Genomic DNA, 18913 nt, shown 5'->3' with positions numbered 1-18913 from the left:
TCTATTGCCTGTGTTTTCATGGGTGTATCTAACTTTCTTAGGATGGATTTTTCCTTCAAGTGCTTTCTGTAGGGCTGGATTTGTGGAGAGATATTGTTTAAATCTGGTTTTATCATGGAATATTTTGTTTATTCCGTCTACATTGATTGAGAGTTTTGCTGGGTATAATGGTCTGGGTTGGCTTCCATGGTCTCTTAGTGTCTGCATAACGTCTGTCCAGGACCTTCTGGCTTTGAGAGTCTCCATTGATAAGTCAGGTGTTATTCTTATGGGTCTGCCTTTATATGTTACTTGACCTTTTTCCTTTTCAGCTCTTAATATTTTTTCTTTATTCTGTATGTTTAGTGGTTTGATTATTATGTGGCAAGGGGACATTTTTTTTTTTATGTGGGGTTCTGTAACCTTGTATCTTTATAGGCATTTCCTTCTTTAGGTTGGGAAAGTTTCTTCTATGATTTTGTTGACCATATTTTCTGTGCCTTGGTTGGTATTCTTCTCCTTCTATCCCTATTATTCTTAGGTTTGGTCTTTTCATGGTGTCCCAAATTTCCTGGACATTTTGGGTCATGACTTTGTTGGCTTTAGTGTTTTCTTTGGCTGATGATTCTATATCCTCTATTGTATCTTCAACACCAGAGAGTCACTCTTCTGTCTCTTGCATTCTGTTGGTTATACTTGCATCTGTAGTTCCTGTTCATTTACTCAGATTTGCCACTTCCAGCATTCCCTCAGTTTGTGTCTTCTTTATTGTCTAGATTTCAGTTTTCAAATCTTGAACTGTTTCCCTTACTTGTTTAATTGCTTTCTCTTGGTTTTCAAGGGATTTACTGATTTCTTCCCATTTTTTGTTTGACTTTTCCTTGAATTCTTTAAGGGAATTTTTCATTTCCTCTTTAAAGATCTCTATCATCTTCTTAAGGTCATTTTAAAGGTTGATTTCTTCTGTGTTGGGATGTTCAGGTCTTGCTGATGTAGGTTCTGATGGAGCCATATTGGTTTTTATGTTGTTGACTAGTGGCGTCTACCTATCTCTTTCTCCACTTGGTACAAGTGGTGTCTGTGTCTGAGGGAGCCTCTCTTGGTCTGATTGATACTCTTGGTCCAGTGAGAGCTCTTGGTCTAGTCAGTGCTGATGGACTCTTTGTCTCAGGGAGCAGTTTTTAGCCAATTGGTGCTTGTGGGCTCTGTCTTAGGGAGTAGCTGCAATCTTGGCATGTGGGTGGGTTGGGAGGGGTGGGGCTTGTGGATTACAGGATCTGGTGGGTGATGGTGGTAGTCTGACCTGTCTGCAGTAGGTCTGTCTGCCAACTGACCTGAAACTGGGACTGTAATGGGTGGTGGTGTAGGGGCACAGGGTTGTGCCCCTGAGTCCAAAGCCTAGGAGCTGGGGCGTTCAGGTATGAGGATAAAGACTCACCTCTTAGTCCAATTGGGTGCTGGCAGGCTCTGTCTCGGGGAACAGTTGCAGTCTTGGAAGATGAGTAAGATTTGGGGGAGGTGGGGCTTGGGTTACAGGGTCTGATGGGGGATAGTGGTAGTCTGACTTGTCTGCAGGAGGTCTGCCTCTGCTGACTGGCCTGAAACTGGGACTGCAACGGGTGGTGGTGTAGGGGCACAGGGTTGTGCCCCTGGGCCCCACCTAAACAAAGACTCACCTCTTAGTCCAATCGGGTGCTGACAGGCTCTGTCTACATTTTATGTTTTTAAAGATAGGGTTCCATGTCAATCAGGCTGCTCTTGAACTCTATGTAATTGGAGATGACCTTGAACTCCTGACCATTCTGCTTCTGTCTTCTGAGCATTGCGGGTATGACTCTCTATGCCTGTTTTTGTTATATATTCCTTTGTGTTTGTTTGTTTTAAGACTGGGTCTCACTGTGAAGCCCTGGCTTAGAAATTGTGGCTACCTCCTACCTCTATTTCCCACATGCCAGAATTACAGGTCTATGCCACCATGACTGGCTGGTTTTAAAATACATTCTTACCTAGTAATTTTTCTCTGGGTAATCCCAGTCATTCCTCTGGACATTGAGCCAGCTGCCTAATGTCACACAGACAAGCTTTAGTCTCAACACAACCACAACCAACCATGTAGAGGTTGTGTGTGTTTCTTCAGGACAGTGTTAGTTGTGACAAAGCAGCTGCCAGGCTTGGGATTTTAGTACCTTACTCTTTGAGAATGTTTGCTAATCCCCGCTCCATTCTACCCTCTGTACTGCTGCTGACACCTCTGATGTCCCAATTCTCAAACTAACAGTACCTACCCTCAACAGAGTAGATCACCTCCTTGTACCATGGTAGCCACAGCAGTCATAGGGGGGCTGTGGGGGTGGTGATGGAAATAATGCTTTCTCTAGAGTATGGGCAGAAGGGGGTCATGGGAGGGTATCTACAGTGTGTCTTCTTAAGGGAAAGTAGCCACTATTTCTGCACTTGAATCAAGCTTTATGAAGTGCTTTCTTCCCTTCTCAGGCAGGTGAGTGGTAACCACTAGCCCCTTCCCAACCATGGTTTTGGGGAGACCAGGCCAAGGTGCAGGAAGCTATGTGAGTGCTCAACATCACAATCATGGCAGAGAATGGGTGCACTGGAGCACATGTTTGATCACTTCCACACTGATGAGGCATTCTAACTAAAGTAAAAAAGCCGAGCAATAAAGGGTCCAGTCAGGCATGGTGGTGACTGGAGTGTATGTACACAGAGTTCAGTCCCAGAAGTCAGGAATCAGAGGCCACTGGATACTGAGTCCTAGGCCAGAATGGGTTATATAGTGAGCACCTGTATCAACTTAAAATGGAGGATCTAAAACAGATCTGTGTGGGGAGTGTCCTCAAAATCCCAAAAATTGGGCTAAATGTGAAAGGGGAGGATTTGGTGGTAAAGTCATGTTACTGATCTTGATGGTGACATTTCATCCATACCTGGCTTGGGCTCAGCGGGTGATCACACTGGTACCCCTGGCTACTAGCTCTGTGATGGGTCAGTCTTGTAGGGAACTTGTTGAATTCTGGAAAGCATGCTGGCCTGTTTATAAAAAAGAACCAGCAATACACATATTTTCTTAGTCCCCAATTAAGATCCAAAAAACCAAAAATCACTGTATGCCTCCTGGTTAGTCTGGCTGTAGCAAAAACCAGAAATGCACACAGAATTCACTCTAAATCGCTGTGCTTTAATAGTATCCAGAAGTGGCAGAGAGAGATGCTCAGCTTCTCAGGAAGGTTGAAGGAAGTGCAGAGTGGACAGCATGTGCCTCAACTGTGATGCCAAGTGCAGCCTCTGTTCTGGACTATGTGCTGCTCCGAGAGTTACTTTTCCCAGGTCCTGCCACTTTGGGCAACCTAGTAGCACTGGGCTGACGTGGCATCCTCTGGATGGGTCCTTCACGGCTTCCACGTTCTGCCACTATGGGCACACTGCCAAGAGTGGGGCCACCTCTGTTTCTTCCTGAAAAGACATAGAACCCAATAATTCGGATGGGGCAGACTCCAGCTGTAACACACTCACCATTTGGTTTCTTGGGAATGTGCTTATCTATCTGCTGTATTAAACCTGTTTCAGCTGCAAATATGTGATTGGTAATTTTGGCTGTCAACTTGAACACATCTAGAAAGAACTAAAACCTAAGATGCTGGCACATGAGTAAGGGATTTTCTTAACTGGATTAGTTGATGTGCGAAGACCAAAACTAAATCTGGGCCACGCCTTCTGGTGGCAGCCCACATGAAAGGACAGGTAAGAAGGACGCTCATGCCTTTTACCTGCTTGTTCTCATTTTCCCTGGTACATCTGTCCCATTGCTGAGGCATTCCTCTGCTGGTGTTAGGATCTACTTCTTGGGGATTCCAACACAGACTGAAGACCAAGAGCACCGTAGGAAGCCTTGGGGACTCCAGCACCACATTAGAAATGCCGAGACGGCCAATCTGGTAAACTGAACAACTACTTGATTCTTGCATTTTCTGTTGAACTGTATCACTGACTTCAGCCTGTAAGCCACTTTAATAAATCAATTTTAAATATATTTTATCCGTAATAAATTATTTTAACATATATTTTCATTTAATCAGTTTTGTTCCTTTAAAGAACCCTGACTAATAAAGACTGTGGCACCAGGAGTGGATCTAGAGAAACAGAATTTTAAGGATGAATTTTTTAAGTATCTGAAACAGGTTTTCCAAATTCACCAATAGCTACGGTTACTGAAGGCTCTTCCAGTGCCATGGAGAACATTACAAATCCATGATGTGAACTATTTAAGCAACTTATTAACATCAATGCATCTGATTGCCCTGATTCACCTACTATAAGGAACTAGTGTAATTGAACACTAAGTTGTAGTGACTTTATACATACAACTCTTGACAATTTGTAGAAAAGTCAGGAAAATAATGATGCTGACTGGTTGCCTCTAGCATCTCTAGATAAACCGACAAAGTCCAAAGGTTTCTAAGTGTGCCCTGGAAGAGAATCTTCTCTTCAGCAGCCATAGAGCTCAAGTTGCAGAAAATCAGCCTGAACCCTTCATAAGGTTGGCTGAGTTACAAAGGAAATTCAAGTCCCAGCCTCAGAGGGCTTTGGCAGTTAAAGGGCACTGACTGGTAAGGACTGGGAACTTGGAACTTGGGATGCAGGTGTGGGGGATCCTACTGAGGCTGAGTACTTTGGTCCCTCAGAATCTGAATGGTTTATCTCCCCACCTTTATCAGAGGATTCATCCCCACCCTGACCCTGCAGTCCGGCCTTTGCCACCTTTGTCTAAGGGAATTAAAGGAATCAGCAGTGACAATCTTCTCTGAAGGAGATGCCAGGCAGCACAATACTGATGTCCCCAGGGCCCACCAATAGTTGTCTTGATACTCAGAACCAGATTTAAAGCTAAGAAGGCTCGTAGAGAGACCATAGGAAGTGTAATCAGTGAAGAAGAGGTGGGTTATACTACTAAAGAACTTAATGAGTTTGATGATTCATTCTAGCAGAAGTCTGGGGACTATGTGTGGGGATGGACTTAAGGATGGGGATAATGGTGGAAGGAACATAAAACTCAGTCCTTCTGAGTTTATCACAAAGATGTTATTATTCCTAGCCACTTCTGGAGTCACATGACGTTCATGTGCTGTCAGCAGTCAGGCAAAATGCTTAGTCACTCCAGGGTCTTACATAGTGTAGTCACATAATCTGTGCAGCACAGTCACATAATCTTCATAGAGTGTGGTCACGTAATCAATGCACATGCCTGGCATAGCTATGTAAACCCATATTTGTAAGCTTGAGGTGACCTATAAAAGCAGACTCCACCCACTCCCCTTCTCTCTCCACGTTTCCCCTCTGGTAGGCCTACTCAAGACTATACTTTCCCTTCCCTAATAAAAACTCTTATAGTGGGTTCTGTTGTACCTCATGTTCTCTCTCGCCCCGTAAACAACTCCTACAAATAAATAACATTGGTGCCATGACCAAACAGGTCCTCCTGGTGCCCTGCACTGGGATCCTGGACCAAGGTTGGTACATCCGCAACTTCCCACTTTCCATTTGCCTGGCTGAGGAATTGCTTCGCACAACACTGGCTACTTCGTTTGGTGAGTTTTCCCTTTACCAGTCAGCTAAAACACTTCCCTGGACCTGTGGGGATGACTGTTGATCATCCAGCATCCTTCTGGTATCCTTGGGAGTGGGAGTACCCCCATCCATGGTCTTTACTGGCTATGGACAGGCCCCATCACTGACTATCACCACTGGCCATTCCCCACCACTGCGCTCTGAGGCCTCATTTCTCATCTCTTGGACCCTTGTCCTTTGGGCTCCTGCCCTGGTCCTTGCTCTTTACTTAACGGAACTCTGAGCAACTTGAGTCATTAATTGATCCTCGTTTGATCTCTGGGATGCCCAAGATATTACAGCTATTGGATCTCGTTTACTTTTTTATTTTATTTTATTTTTCTCTCTGCTGCAGTCATGGGAAACAAGGCCTCCAATCTCATAAGCCTCACATCTCCTCTGGGATGCCTTTTAGAAACCCTCAAACATCTTAGCTTAATGCCACACTTACAGACTTCTAAGCTTATCCACCTCTGCACTAAAAAATGGCCTTAATATCCCTTAGATAACAATAAAAAATGGCCACCTAATGGCTCCTTGGACCCCGATATTTTATGGGAATTATCTAACTTCTGTCAGCAAATGGGCAAATGGAAAGAGTTATCTTATAGCCAATATTTTTTCTATTTCAGCTTCAAACCCTCTCTCCTTGATTCCTACTCACCTGCCCATGTGCTCCTAGCTATGCAACTCAAACAACAGTGACCTCTCACTACTACTCTAGACCCTGCTAATGAACCCCCACCTTTCCAGCCTCCCACTCCTTCCTCTCCTCCAGTGACTGTTCCTTCAGCTCCTCCAGCCCCTTCCTCCTCTCCGGTACCAGGCTGCTCCAACCGCCAGACTCTGGCTCCCACTTTTACTCCTCCTGTCACAAATCCTCGATCTGCTAAGAAACCCCACCCCAGTTAAACCAACCCAGCAGCCATCCTCTCTTTGCGAGAGGTAGCGGGGTGGATGGACTGGTTAAGGTACATGTCCCTTTCTTACTGACAGAACTCTCAGATAGAAAGGAAACTGAATTCTTACACATCCAACTCTACCTCTTTTATTAAAGTATCCTAATATATCACCCAATCCTATAGTCTCACCTTTCATGATATATACATGATCCTAACTAACAACCTACTTCCCAAGGAGCACAGATGAGTTGGGAACAGGCTGGGATACACGCAGATGAGGTCTCCAGACTAGTGCAGCACATACTCCTGGAATGGAAGCAGTTCCTGATTGGGACCTACGATGGGATTATAACACCCCCGGTGGCTCTCCAACTAGGGATCAGTTTACAACCCGCCTCCTAGCAGGTCTTCGTAAGGCTGCCCTCAAACCAGTAAACTGAAAAGCTTCAAGACACAGTTCAGGACAGACAAGAGAATCTGTCTCAATCTCTAGAAGGATTTACAAAGTCCCTCTTACAGTATACTAATCTAGATCCTGAGAGCCCAGAGGGCAGACAGCTCTTTATGACCCATTTCTTTTTGCAGAGCTTCCCCGACATTAGGGCCAAACTTAAGCATCTGGAGAGAGGGCCTCTGACCCCACAGGCAGAAGTGTTAGTCCTGGCTTTTAAGGCGTACCATGGGAGAGATGAGAAAGCCTGTAAACAGGAATAGCAAATGCTGGCCAAGGCCATCCGACTGGCCACCCAAGGGCCCCCAGGTCCTTGTTTTAAATGTGGTAGAGAAGGCCATTGGGCTCATACTTGCCCTGCCCCACATGGGCCACTGGGGCCATGTCCAAAGTGCCACCAAGAGGGACATTGATCAGTTGACTGCCCCCGTGCACCTCGTGGCATGGGGACATCAAACATAGACCACCCTCTAGCCAACCTTCTAGGCTTGACCATGATGGTTGAAGGTGCCCAGGCTTCAGCCCGACAACTGTCATCTCCCACAGGGAGCCTTGGGTAGCCATTACAGTATTGGGGCAATCCATTTTTTTCCTCGTGGACACCAGGGCCACTTACTCGGTTCTGAGGGAGTCTTGGGGACCCATCTCTCCTTCTTATCTCCCTATTGTTGGGGTAGGGGGACAGCTGTACCTACCTCATCAGACCCCACCACTTAATTGTATTTTCAGGGGTATCCCTCTTACCCACACATTTTTGGTCATGCCAACCTGCCCTGTGCCCCTAATGTGAAGAGATTTTTTAGCCAAGGTAGGAGCTTCCATTTTGTTTGCTTCCCCTATTTGCCTGACCCCAGACTTGCCAGAAGCTCCTCTCCTCCTCCTAGCCACCCATCCCACTAGCTTTAACATGTCATCTCCCTTACTAACATCTCAGGTGGACCCCAAAGTCTGGGCCACCCACAACCCTTCTGTAGATAGGCACCATTCCCTTATTATTATCCATTTACAGGACCCTACCCAGTACATCAACCAAGCTCAGCACCCTCTCTCACTCAAGAGCCTTAGGTCCCCATCCTTACACACTTCTTTCCACTATCCCTTCAGGAACCTCCCATTTCTCAGTTCTAGAGCTAAAAGACGCTTTCTTCTCTACTCCTCTCAACCCTCAGTCTCAAAATATCTTTGCTTTTATCTGGACTGACCCTGACACTCACCTGTCTATGCAGCTGATCTGGACTGTCTTGCCACAGGGATTCAAAAATAGCCCACACCTATTTGGTCAGGCCCTAGCCTCTGACTTACTCTCTTGGTCTCTCCCTGACTAATACAGTATGTAGATGACATTCTACACTGCAGCTCGTCATTACAAGTTAGCCAACTAACACCTCTGCTCTCCTAAATTTCTTCTCCAGCTGGGGTTATAGAGTCTCACCTTCCAAAGTCCATCTGTCCACTCCTCAGATCACCTATTTGGGTCTAACCATACCCCAACCCACAAGGCTATTACTTTAGACAGAAAGCATCTAATCCAGTCTCTTGCAGTCCCCTCTACTAAACAGGAGAGTCTATCGTTTCTGGGAATAGCTGGCTTCTTACAGTCTTGGGTTCCATCTTTTTCTCTCCTTGCTTGCCCCTTATATGAGACAGCTCTTGGCTCCCCACATGAACCCCTCTTTCACCCATTACTAAACCTTCCAGAAGATCCAACAGGCTCTCTTCCAGGCCCCAGCACTTCATCTCCAGACCTAACTCGTCCCTTCTTTCTCTGTTACATAGAGAGAGAGGGATACACCTTTGGGGCTCTATGGCACCAGCTGGGACCCTCCTTTGCACCTGTAGCCTACCTGTCAAAAAACTAGACCTCATCACTCCAGGATGGGCACCCTGCATACATGCTTTAGCAGCTGCTGAGCTCCTTATTCATGAATCAAAGAAACGAACCTTTGGGTCACCTACCACTATCTTCTCTCACCATAACCTGTCCCATTTCTTAACTTATAAAGGCTTACACACTTTACCTCCTTCCTAAGTACTTTCTCTCCAAGTGGCACTAGTTGAAGATGCCACACTTACTTTCCAGACTTGCTCACCCCTTAATATCTCAAGTCTCCTCCCTCAACCTAATACTGACTATTCCTCATCTCATTCCTTTACTGAAACCCTAGAGGAACTATTGCCCCATCCTCCACACATACATTCCCTCAGGCCACTTATACCTGGTACACAGATGGCAGCTCCTTTTTACATGAGGGGACCTGTAAAGCAGGTTATGCCATACTGTCAGATACTGAGATAATAGAAGCACAGGTATTACCCACACACACCACTAACCAACAGGCTGAGCTGATAGCTCTCACTTGTGCCTTCCAATTGGCACAGGGACAATCTCTAAATGTTTACACAGACTCTAAATATGCTTTCCATATCCTCTTGTCCCATGCTGCTATCTGGAAAGGGTGTGGGCTTCTTATAGAAAAAGGAGAATCCATATCGAACTCAGGCCATATAATAGCTATGATAAAACCCTCCCATCTCCCTAAAGCTATGGGAATTATTCAGTGCCTATCTCCAATTCCAGAAGAATGAGGTTTCATCCCACAACCCATACTCAATCCCATGTGATTTTCTTCCTGATTCCCCCTCTGCATTCTGCTGTCTCTATGGACCACATTCTGCTTCATCCGTTTCCCTTCCTGTCCCTAATAACATATTCAAATTTCCCATGAATTACTCAGTTGACTGTTACAGGACTAACGTCAGTCATAGAGCCGGAGGTGCAAGGACCATCAACTACACCCAGGTGGTACGAAACAGTAACACTCCAGAGGTATTCACACCCCTAGACTCAAAAGGGTCTGGACTCGGCAAAAACAGACTTCAATATAACAGTTTATTACTATTAAATGCCCTTGGCAATCAATAACCTGTGTCTCCTGGATGCTGAAGTGATACCGAGATAATGAAAGGAAACAGATGCCTTAAGGTTTGTCTCAGGTGAAGATAGGAAGCCTAATTGATAATAATAGGAAAAAGAAAGCATTTGCAGATCTCTCTCTCTCTCTCTTGCTATATGACTCTATAACTTTAACATTAATCATAAAAATTCTGATAGCAGAGGCAAGGTGAGTGTAGGTATTGTAATGGGCAGCACAAAGTAACATTCATAATGGCCTGACCTGTAGGGGGCAGCATAGACAGCTATTTTTTTTATTTATTTAAAAACTTTTTTTTTTTCATTTTACATACCAATCACAGCTTCTCCTCCCTCCCCCTCTCCCACCTCTCCCCACTTCCCTCCCCCATCCACTCCTCATAGGGGGTAAGGCCTCCCTTGGGTAGTCAACACAGCCTGGAATACCAAGTTGGGGCAGAAATAAGCCCCTCCCCCTGTGTCAAGGCTGAGCAAGGCATCCCATCCCAGGGAATAGGCTCCAAAAGGCCAGTTCATGTGCCTGATATAACTCCTGGTCCCACTGCCAGGGGCCCCACAAACAGCTCAAGCCATACAACTCAGTTATTTTTATGACAGGCAACTCCTATGTACCTTTGGTACTGGCTAATCAATCATGGTGTTTCTAGGAATGAAATAGACATAAAGCCTACTGCATTTTGTTTGATTTGTATAAGCAGAAAAATAACAAATGAAAGAAGTAGCTACACAGAGTCTCAGACCCTAAACCAGTTTCCAAATGAGCCAGTTTGCAGACCAAGAACTCTTTGAATGAAGGGAAGGCCATGTCCCTCTGAGGAAGGACTTTGCTAAAATACCCAAGAGTTTTACTGTTAGTCTTTCTCCCCTCTTTCCCCAGAAGGACCCAAGGCCTTTTATAAGAGTGACTCTACACTGTGGGAAAGGAAACAATCAGACTGACACTGATTTCCAGCCAGAGAAGTCTGAGAGTGGGCCTTTGGGACCCAGAAATCATGTGCTTTTGTTAGCAGGGGCGTTGTCTTCGCCCAAAGAACACAGTGCAGTGAAGTGACATTGGGCCAAGCAGCACCTTACCATGGAAGGGCCAGTCCTGCCCACCAGCATCCCTTGGGGCAGAGATATTAGGAATAGAGAAGTGTGGGAGGATGGTGGCAAGGTCCCAAAGCAGCACCAAATTGGCAAAATGCCCTGGCTCATTCTCTCCAGAAATCAGTTCTCCCATATCCCTGACAGCCAGGCCAACTCTTCAGCACACGAACTCCTGAGAGCAGGAAACCTCCAAATGCAATGGCCAGTCATCCATCCCTGAGGTGGAGAGTCCCTGGAGCCAGAGGTTGGCTATGGTGGTTGAGACTCACCTTGTCATTTACATTAGAGTGGCCTCTCAGCCCTGACTTCCCGTCCCCTGTGACTGCCACCAGCTTGTAAAGAACCCTGCTGCTCCTATTCCTTCCTGTGGATCCTCCAAATAGGCCTTACTCCTTTTTTTGGGGGGGGGGGTGACTTTACAAGGGCATGCCCATGTTCTTTATATTAGGGGTACAAGGAGAAGTTAAAACTGCACAGGCTTGATCTAGGAGTGCTGCAGGCAAAGACACATCAAGGCTCCACCACCCTGACACCCCCATCCCATGCCTGCAAGCTGACTGGGTGGGAGCCAGTTCAGTTCCCCTGAAGGGCTATTCTCAAGGATGGTGGACAGGGTCTGGCAGTCAGAGTGTGGGCACCTAGAGTAACCCCAGGTCTGTGCTGTCACCAGCCAGTACTGCTACCCTCTGGGCCTCGTTAATGCTTCCAGAGCATATACTAACCAAGGGACAAAGATGTACACAAGGATGGCCATGCACATATGTACTCTTAACTCAGCCTACACTTCCTAGGAGAGTGTTCTTTCAAGTGTGCTAGTGACTCCTCTCTATGAATGCATGTGTGTTCACGTGCACCCAGCCTTTCCTTAGCATGTATGTGTGGGTATATGCATGAGAGTTCAGTACCTGTAGACGCTGATAGGATTTCATGACCATGCATGTGCCGGCAAGACCCTTAGTCATTTCCAGGAGCCTTAGGTCCTATGTAATCCCTGCACTGTATGGTCACATAATTTGTGCACAGCATGATCACGTAATCTATGCGCATGCATGGCCTAGCTACATAAGCCCATATGCGCATGTGTGGGTGAGTCCATAAAAGGTGGATCCCACGGACCCTCCACCTTATTCCTGTACAAGTCTTTCAGTAGGTCTAAGCACATTCTTTTCTCCCCTACCCCTTCTCCTAATAAACTCTTACAGCGGGTTTTGTTGTGCCTCGTGACTTTTCTTGCATGGTAAACAGCACCGCATAATAACTAACAGATGCCAAAAGCATCAGATTCCCCTTGAGGTAGATTTACAAGTAGAGTACACTGCCTGATGTGGATGCTGGGAAGTAAACTTGGGTTCTCTGCAGGAGGGGTGCATATTCCTAACTGCTGAACGGTCTCTCCAAGCCCAATTTTCACTTTTCTAAAGGCCACATTAGACAGAAAATATGACAGGAGTGGTAGCATACACCTGTCATCCCAGCATTTGGGAGACAGAGAATTATGAATTGAAGGCCAATCTGGGATACATAGTTCTAGGTCAGCCTGGGCCACGTGAGACCCTGTCCAGAAAAAAAAAAAAAAAAAAGGAGGAGGAAAAGGAAGAGGAAGAAGAGGAGATGAAGGAGGAAGAGGAGGAGAAGAAAGGAAATGAGAAATGAATCTAACATAATTTTAATTAGCTCAAATTATCCAGTCTAATTGGCCCTCTATATCCTCTATGGCTATGGGGTTTGCATCTATAGATTCAAAAGATTTTGGACTTAAAATATTTTTGTAGAAAGCAGGGTACAGGGGTACATGTCTATAATCTCATTTCTTTGGGAGGCAGAGGTAGGAGGAGGGCTTGGACCTAGGACTTCATGACTAGTCTGTGACTAGGCCTGGTAGCAGAGGGGTGTAATCTTAGCTACTTCTGGGATAGGGTGACTAAGGGAAGGGTCACAGGGTCAAGGCCTGTGCCACTGTGAGTTCAAGGCTAATCTGGGTAACTCAGTGAGACCATCTCATGATAGAAACATTTTAAAAGGGGGGTGGGGAGCTGGTGGTAAAGTTCACTAGTTGAATACCTAGCATTGACAAAGCTTCGGGTTTGATTCCCAACAATGTATAAACCAGGCGTGGTGGCACAGGACTGTAATCTTACCAAAAAAGACAAAGACAGAGGCAAGAGGTCACAAGTTCAAGGTCATCCTCAGCTATATAAAGAGTTCAAGGTCAATCTTTTCTCAAAAGAGAACAGTTCCTCCTGGCCCACCTCCATGATGTAGACCAGAGTCCCCTCAGTTCTTCCTGGCAGCCCCGAAGGCCTTTTCTTCTAGCTGCTCTGGTCCTCTGTGACTCCCCAGCCCTGAAGAACCTCTCTCTACCAGCTGACACACCAGGCTGAGACTTAGGAAGGGGGCCTTCAGCTTCCTTCCTGTCCTCCATTCCTGCCTTACTCTTAGCCCACAGGAGCTCCTCCTTCCAGCCTGACCCATCCCCGACAGACTCCACCTCTGGGTGAACACCAGGTCACCCTCTTTCCTCCCCACCACCCTCTTAGCCTTTCCTTCCAGCCCATCTCCATTCCTTTGTGACTCCCCATTGACCTGCAAAACAGCTTTCTGCCAGGGACCCCTTAACCAACCAGCTTGGCTGGGATATCCAGAACCACTCTCTACCAGTGATACACAGTCATCACACTTAGCTGCGACTCAAGACCCCACATAGGTCACACCTGGCTAGGACCTAGATTGGGCAGCAGCAACCAAAGAATGGAACACTCACCCAATAAAGACAAGACCAGATAGATACACTGAGAAGCACCTCAAACATTGTAGCTCCAGATGCCTATGTCCTACTTTAAAAACACAAACATGAGCAACCAAGAAAATATGTCTCCTCCAGAAACCAGCAACCCTATTGTGTTAGGCCCTGGGAAAAGCAACTCAGCATAGACAAGAATTTAAATAACTTAAATACAGCAATTGTGAATATATTCAAAAGACCCAAAGAGGATATGAATAAAGGCTTTAATAAAGACCACGAAAATCTGGGCAGTGGTGGCACATGCCTTTAATCCTAGCACTCAGGATGCAGAGGCAGGCAGATCTCCGTGAATTCGAGGCCAGCCTGGTCTACAAAGTAAGTTCCAGGACAGCCAAGGCTACACAGAAAAACCCTGTCTCAAATATCAAAAAACAATCAAATAAACAACAAAACAATTCATGACATAAAAGAAGAATTTAACAAAGAAACAGAATCCCTAAAGAAAACCCAAACTGAAATAAAACTGGAAACAAAAAACTCAGGATGTCAAGCAAAAACCTCAGAGGTAAGCCTCCTCAACAGATTAAAAAACATGGAAAAGAGAATTTCAGGACTTGAAGACAAGGCATAAGACAGTGGATAACTCAGTCAAAGAAAATGTTAAATCAAAACACAGTCAGGCTCAAAATACTCAAAAAATCCAGGACACTATGGAAAGACCAAACCTACAAATAATAGGTATAAAGGAAAAGTAATTCAGTTAAAAAATCACAGAAAAAATATGTTTTTTTTTTGGTTTTGGTTTTGATTTTTTTAAGATAGGGTTTTTCTATAACAGCCCTAGCAGTCCTGGAACTCACTCTGTAGACCAGGCTGGCCTTGAACTCACAGAGACTGGCCTGCCTCTGCCTCCCCAGTGCTGGGATTAAAGGCGTGTGCCCTGCTCACATAAAATATTTTTAACAAAACCATGAAAGAAAATTTCTCCACTCTAAAGAAAGAGGTTCCCATTGAGGAACAAAAAACATACAGAACACCAAATACACAGGATCAGAAAAGAAATTCCCCATGATACATTATAGCCCAAAAACTGAAAGTACACAACAAACAAAGTATAGTAAAACCTACAAGAGAAAAAAGACCCAATCACATAAAGGCAGTCCCACCAGGTTAACATCCAACTTTTCAGTGGATAATCTGAAACCAGAAGGACCTAGATAGATGTTCTATAAACTCTGTAAGACCACAGATGTCAGCCCAGACTACTAGACCAAGCAAAACTACCAACTATAATTGACAGAAAGAAAAACATTTCACATTAAAAACAAACTTAAATAATTTCAATCAAGCTCTACATAAGGTACCAGAAAAAAAAAATTGCCAGCCTAAAGAGAAGGTTAACTACACCTAAGAAGGTAGAATGAATAAATAATCCTGGAACAGCTAAAAGGGAGAGGGGAAAACCCACAATATAACAAATGGGAAGTAATAAACACTTTTCACTAATAATTGAAATTATTGACCACTCTCAATATTAATGGTCTCAATTTTCTCAATAAAATATATGAAGACTAACAGATTGAATTAGAAAACAGGGTCTGTCTTTCTGCTGCACCCACAAATCACACCTCACTATCAAGGACAGAAATCACCTTACAGTAACAGGATGGAAAAGGTGTTACAAGCAAGTGGAGCCAAGAAGCAAGCAGGTGTAGTTATTTTTAATCTCTGACAAAATAGACTTCAAACCAAAACCAATTAGAAGAAATAGAGAAGGACAATACTTTCATGTCGTGTGTGTGTGTGTGTGTGTGTGTGTGTGTGTGTGTGTGTGTGATATACCTGTACTACAGTATTTATGAGACAGGTATCAGACAGATCTTGGGATGTAGCTCAGTGGCATGATTCATGCCTAGTATGTAGAAAACTAATGTGCCAGGGTTTCAGGGCAGAACATAGTACAGAAGTCCTAAGTTCACTCGCCAGCACAGAGAGATGAAAGGATGGAAGGAAAAAAGAAAGACGTAAGCATGCATACGGGTACATACTTTATATAAGGCACTTGAGCACATGTAGATTTTGCTGTTTGTGGGGGAGGAGTGGTCTTGGAATGAATCCCTACAGCTATCAAGAGACAACTGTGTTATCATCTCAACATGTCCACATACGCTCTTGTGTTAATTTTCACACTGTTCTTCAATATCCAGTCTTGACAACGGCTGCCCCATTATGGCTCAAGGCACTTACTGGACAGTGTGGCTTATGTGAGATTTCTGGCTTCTACACACCAAATTTCACCTTGTACTTTCTGGAGGGACAGCTTTTCAAACTGTATCATTTCCCTAAAGCTAAATAGTGAGCACTAAACGGAACTTATTTCCCTCGGCAAGACTGAAGACCACTGTGACCAGTTTCTGTGGTATCGTTTCCCATTAAGGGCAACTTAGCTGCCAGGGTCCATTGATCCAGATGGTCCTGCTGTGCCTGCAGTATCTTACAGACTCTAGAAGCTGAACTGCACTCTAGCTCATGGCCTGGGGCAATACCAATCTAGTTCCTACAGGAAAGCTATGGCAAACCTCAATGGCCACAAACTTTGTCATTACAGATTATCACATTCCTCCAGCTTGATCACTCTGACCACTCCTGTTACTTTCCCCATCCCATATTTGGTTGATAGGGTGGCTGAAAGGTCTGCATGTATGGATACTAAGAAACACACAAGTCAGAGACCTCTCTGTGTCTCACCCGGCAGCCTGGAGCTACAGTACATTTTGGCCCAGCCCCACCTCTGCCGTACTCCTCCGTTCACCTCTCCACATCAGCCAGTATGCCTAAGCTTCCCATTGATACCACGTCCCTCAGGACCTTCTAGGACGAAGCCCTCCGGAGCTAACAATTCTGTGGTTCCTGTCCCCTCCAGAAATCCTTCATTTCATTCTGTGGCCCATCGCCAATCCTTCTCCTCAGCCCCCCAAACTAAAGGTGGCACCTGGAACAGAGGTGGGCAACATGGGGAGGACACGGAAGAGGGGCAACTCAATTGCCCCTGGGAGCTCACACACCCTGATTCTGGGTGCCTGACCTTACCATACCCGCCAATTCCTGTTGTTAAGAGCCTTCCAACAGCCAAAGAGAACAGATGCACCAGGTAGATGGTAGGTGCAAGGACCTGAGATCCCTCTGTCACACACTCTGTTACCACCATCTGCTTATACACCATCCCAGTCATGACCACAGGAGCAGGGGAGCCCTTCGCATTTGAGCCTGGGGTAATCTTCCTGCCAGACTTCTACTCTATGTTCCAAGGCAGTCAGATGGCTCCAGTCCTGTAACCCGAATAGTCCCCAGATGGGAGGTGTTCAGGTCTGGCCTGAGATGAAGGGGAGCTAGACCTGGGCCTGGGAAGGGTGGGTAAGGAGCTGTCTGCCATGTTCTCTGAGTACTTCCCTGAGGCTGTGATTGTCAGGTAGATGGAGACCAAAGCCTTGTTTATTCCAGTACCTGTGGAATGAAGGCATGATGAAGAGGTGGAAAGGTGTCAGACAGAAGGACCCTAGCCTGCTTGGACCAGTCCTTGATCCGGCAGAACAATCCCAAATGTGGCGCCAACTAAGGTCCCTGGAAGTTTAATTGGTCTGCAGACTCTGGGCGGAGACCCACAGACAGACTGAGCCATTCTGAGCCAAGCCAGCCTGTGGTTCTCCGCCCATCCCCCCGTCCCTGCCACCCTCGGGCCCACCTCTAACCTCGGGTCTCTGACGTGGGCAGAGACATGGATACCGAGTCCTGGGGATCGCTCGCCAGCCGCTGCCCAGCACACATGGACTTCAGTATCTGGAAGACGGCCAGGGGAGCCACGTTCAGATTCAGCAAGTCCACCAGGATCCTGTGAAAACAAATGCGGTGCTTAGTGAAACATGGAAGCTCCTGCTCCATAAGCCGGGGCAGCTGGGCCACCACCCTGAAGACCAATACAGAGACAAGGGAGTTTTCAGAGCAGCGGATGGGGGGCCAGAGGGGTCCTGAAGCAGGCCTATCTGCAGGGAGTACGACCCTCGCCTTCTCACTTGAACACATCGGGGTCGATGGTGGCACCAGCAGCCTGCGCAAGCTCGTACAGCTCCATCTCCTCAGTTCCCAGCACCTTCTTCCGCCGAAGCGCCAGCTTCTGCAGCGTCGCCGCCTCCAGTCCTGTGGATGTCCCGAGCCCAGCCCCACAACCGGCTGCCGCCATTCGTGCAGGAAAGGGGAGCGTTGGGCCCAGGCCGCCAAGAGGTTCCACAGCGCCTCCTACTGGCCTCCCGTCTCCATGCAGGGTCCCTGCCCGTCCCAGCCGGGCAGCTCCAGCGGGGAGGGCGGGGGTCGGGAGGAATCTTTACGTAGTTGATTGCTGGACTTGTACTGAGCTCCGAGTGTTAGGCATGGGGATAGTGTGATGGAAAGCTGTCCGCTGTGTGGAGACCAGACCCCTGATAGACCACTCGCTTAGGCAGCAACACCCAGACCCATGCCTGGCATATCCTGGGTACTTGGTAATGCCTGTTGGATGACGGGTATTCATGATTGCACGTAATCATCTCTTCTGCCCTGGATCCCTAAACAGCTTCTGCTTTTATGGCGTACACACACTCCTTCCCCTCTAGAATGCATATATTTAGGAATAAAAGGGCGCTGACGCCATCACTGCGCACGCGCTTTTCTGGCCCACCGCTACTAACTGTACGCGCCAGTCTTCTTTTGCTTTGCGCATGCTCCTTTCTCTGTTAGTGGAGGCGCTTTTCCCACTAGGCAGGGGGCGTGGCTTGATGACGCACAGCTCGATAACGCTTTTCCGCTTAGTGTGGCTGGACAGTGGCGTCTATTTCTGAAGATAGGTGGACCCACACAGTGACCAGAGATGAACTCAGCAAGTCAGCTTGGCCTGTGTGATGAGAATGGAAAATGCCTGACCGGCCACCATGAGACAGGTGTCACTGCCATCTGTGCAGAGTGACCCGAGGGGCCAGTCCAGGAGGCCCATGAAGGGGGAGTGGGACGAGGAGGGGCGTTTAAGATTTGTGCAGTGGCACTCTGGGAGATAAACAAAACTGTCTCATAATGCTCTGTTTGGACATATTTTTTTTTAACCTTACTGGTCTTTTGCTTATATATTGTGTGTGTCTGTATGTGTATGTTTCTTGTGCTGTGTCTTCACT

General features: G+C 46.4%; 1 protein-coding gene across 1 annotated transcript; it reads right to left on the bottom strand.

Annotated features, from left to right (window-relative positions):
* Positions 1 to 3151: 3151 nt before the first annotated feature.
* LOC131922327 (mitotic-spindle organizing protein 2-like) lies at positions 3152 to 18407 on the bottom strand. The gene is made up of 3 exons (XM_059277103.1): positions 17786 to 18407; positions 17465 to 17604; positions 3152 to 3447 (listed from the first exon to the last, which is right to left on the bottom strand). The coding sequence occupies exons 1-3, from the start codon at positions 17950 to 17952 to the stop codon at positions 3290 to 3292; spliced, it is 465 nt and encodes a 154-aa protein (XP_059133086.1). The 5' UTR covers positions 17953 to 18407; the 3' UTR covers positions 3152 to 3289.
* Positions 18408 to 18913: the final 506 nt, after the last annotated feature.

Source organism: Peromyscus eremicus, chromosome 12 (assembly GCF_949786415.1).
Source record: "Peromyscus eremicus chromosome 12, PerEre_H2_v1, whole genome shotgun sequence".
NCBI lineage: Eukaryota > Metazoa > Chordata > Mammalia > Rodentia > Cricetidae > Peromyscus > Peromyscus eremicus.
Note: the sequence above shows the minus strand (reverse complement) of the source record. Positions and strands in the feature narration are given on the sequence as shown.

What these genes read in the sequence shown, in the direction of transcription:
- LOC131922327 (XM_059277103.1), bottom strand. Translation starts at nt 17,952, where the DNA reads ATGGCGGCAGCCGGTTGTGGGGCTGGGCTCGGGACATCCACAGGACTG. An exon ending in ATCGACCCCGATGTGTTCAA is followed by an intron (nt 17,605 to 17,785) that starts GTGAGAAGGCGA and finishes TTGTTTTCACAG; the next exon opens with GATCCTGGTGGACTTGCTGA. An exon ending in GCCCACGTCAGAGACCCGAG is followed by an intron (nt 3,448 to 17,464) that starts GTTAGAGGTGGG and finishes ATGTCTTTTCAG; the next exon opens with GAAGAAACAGAGGTGGCCCC.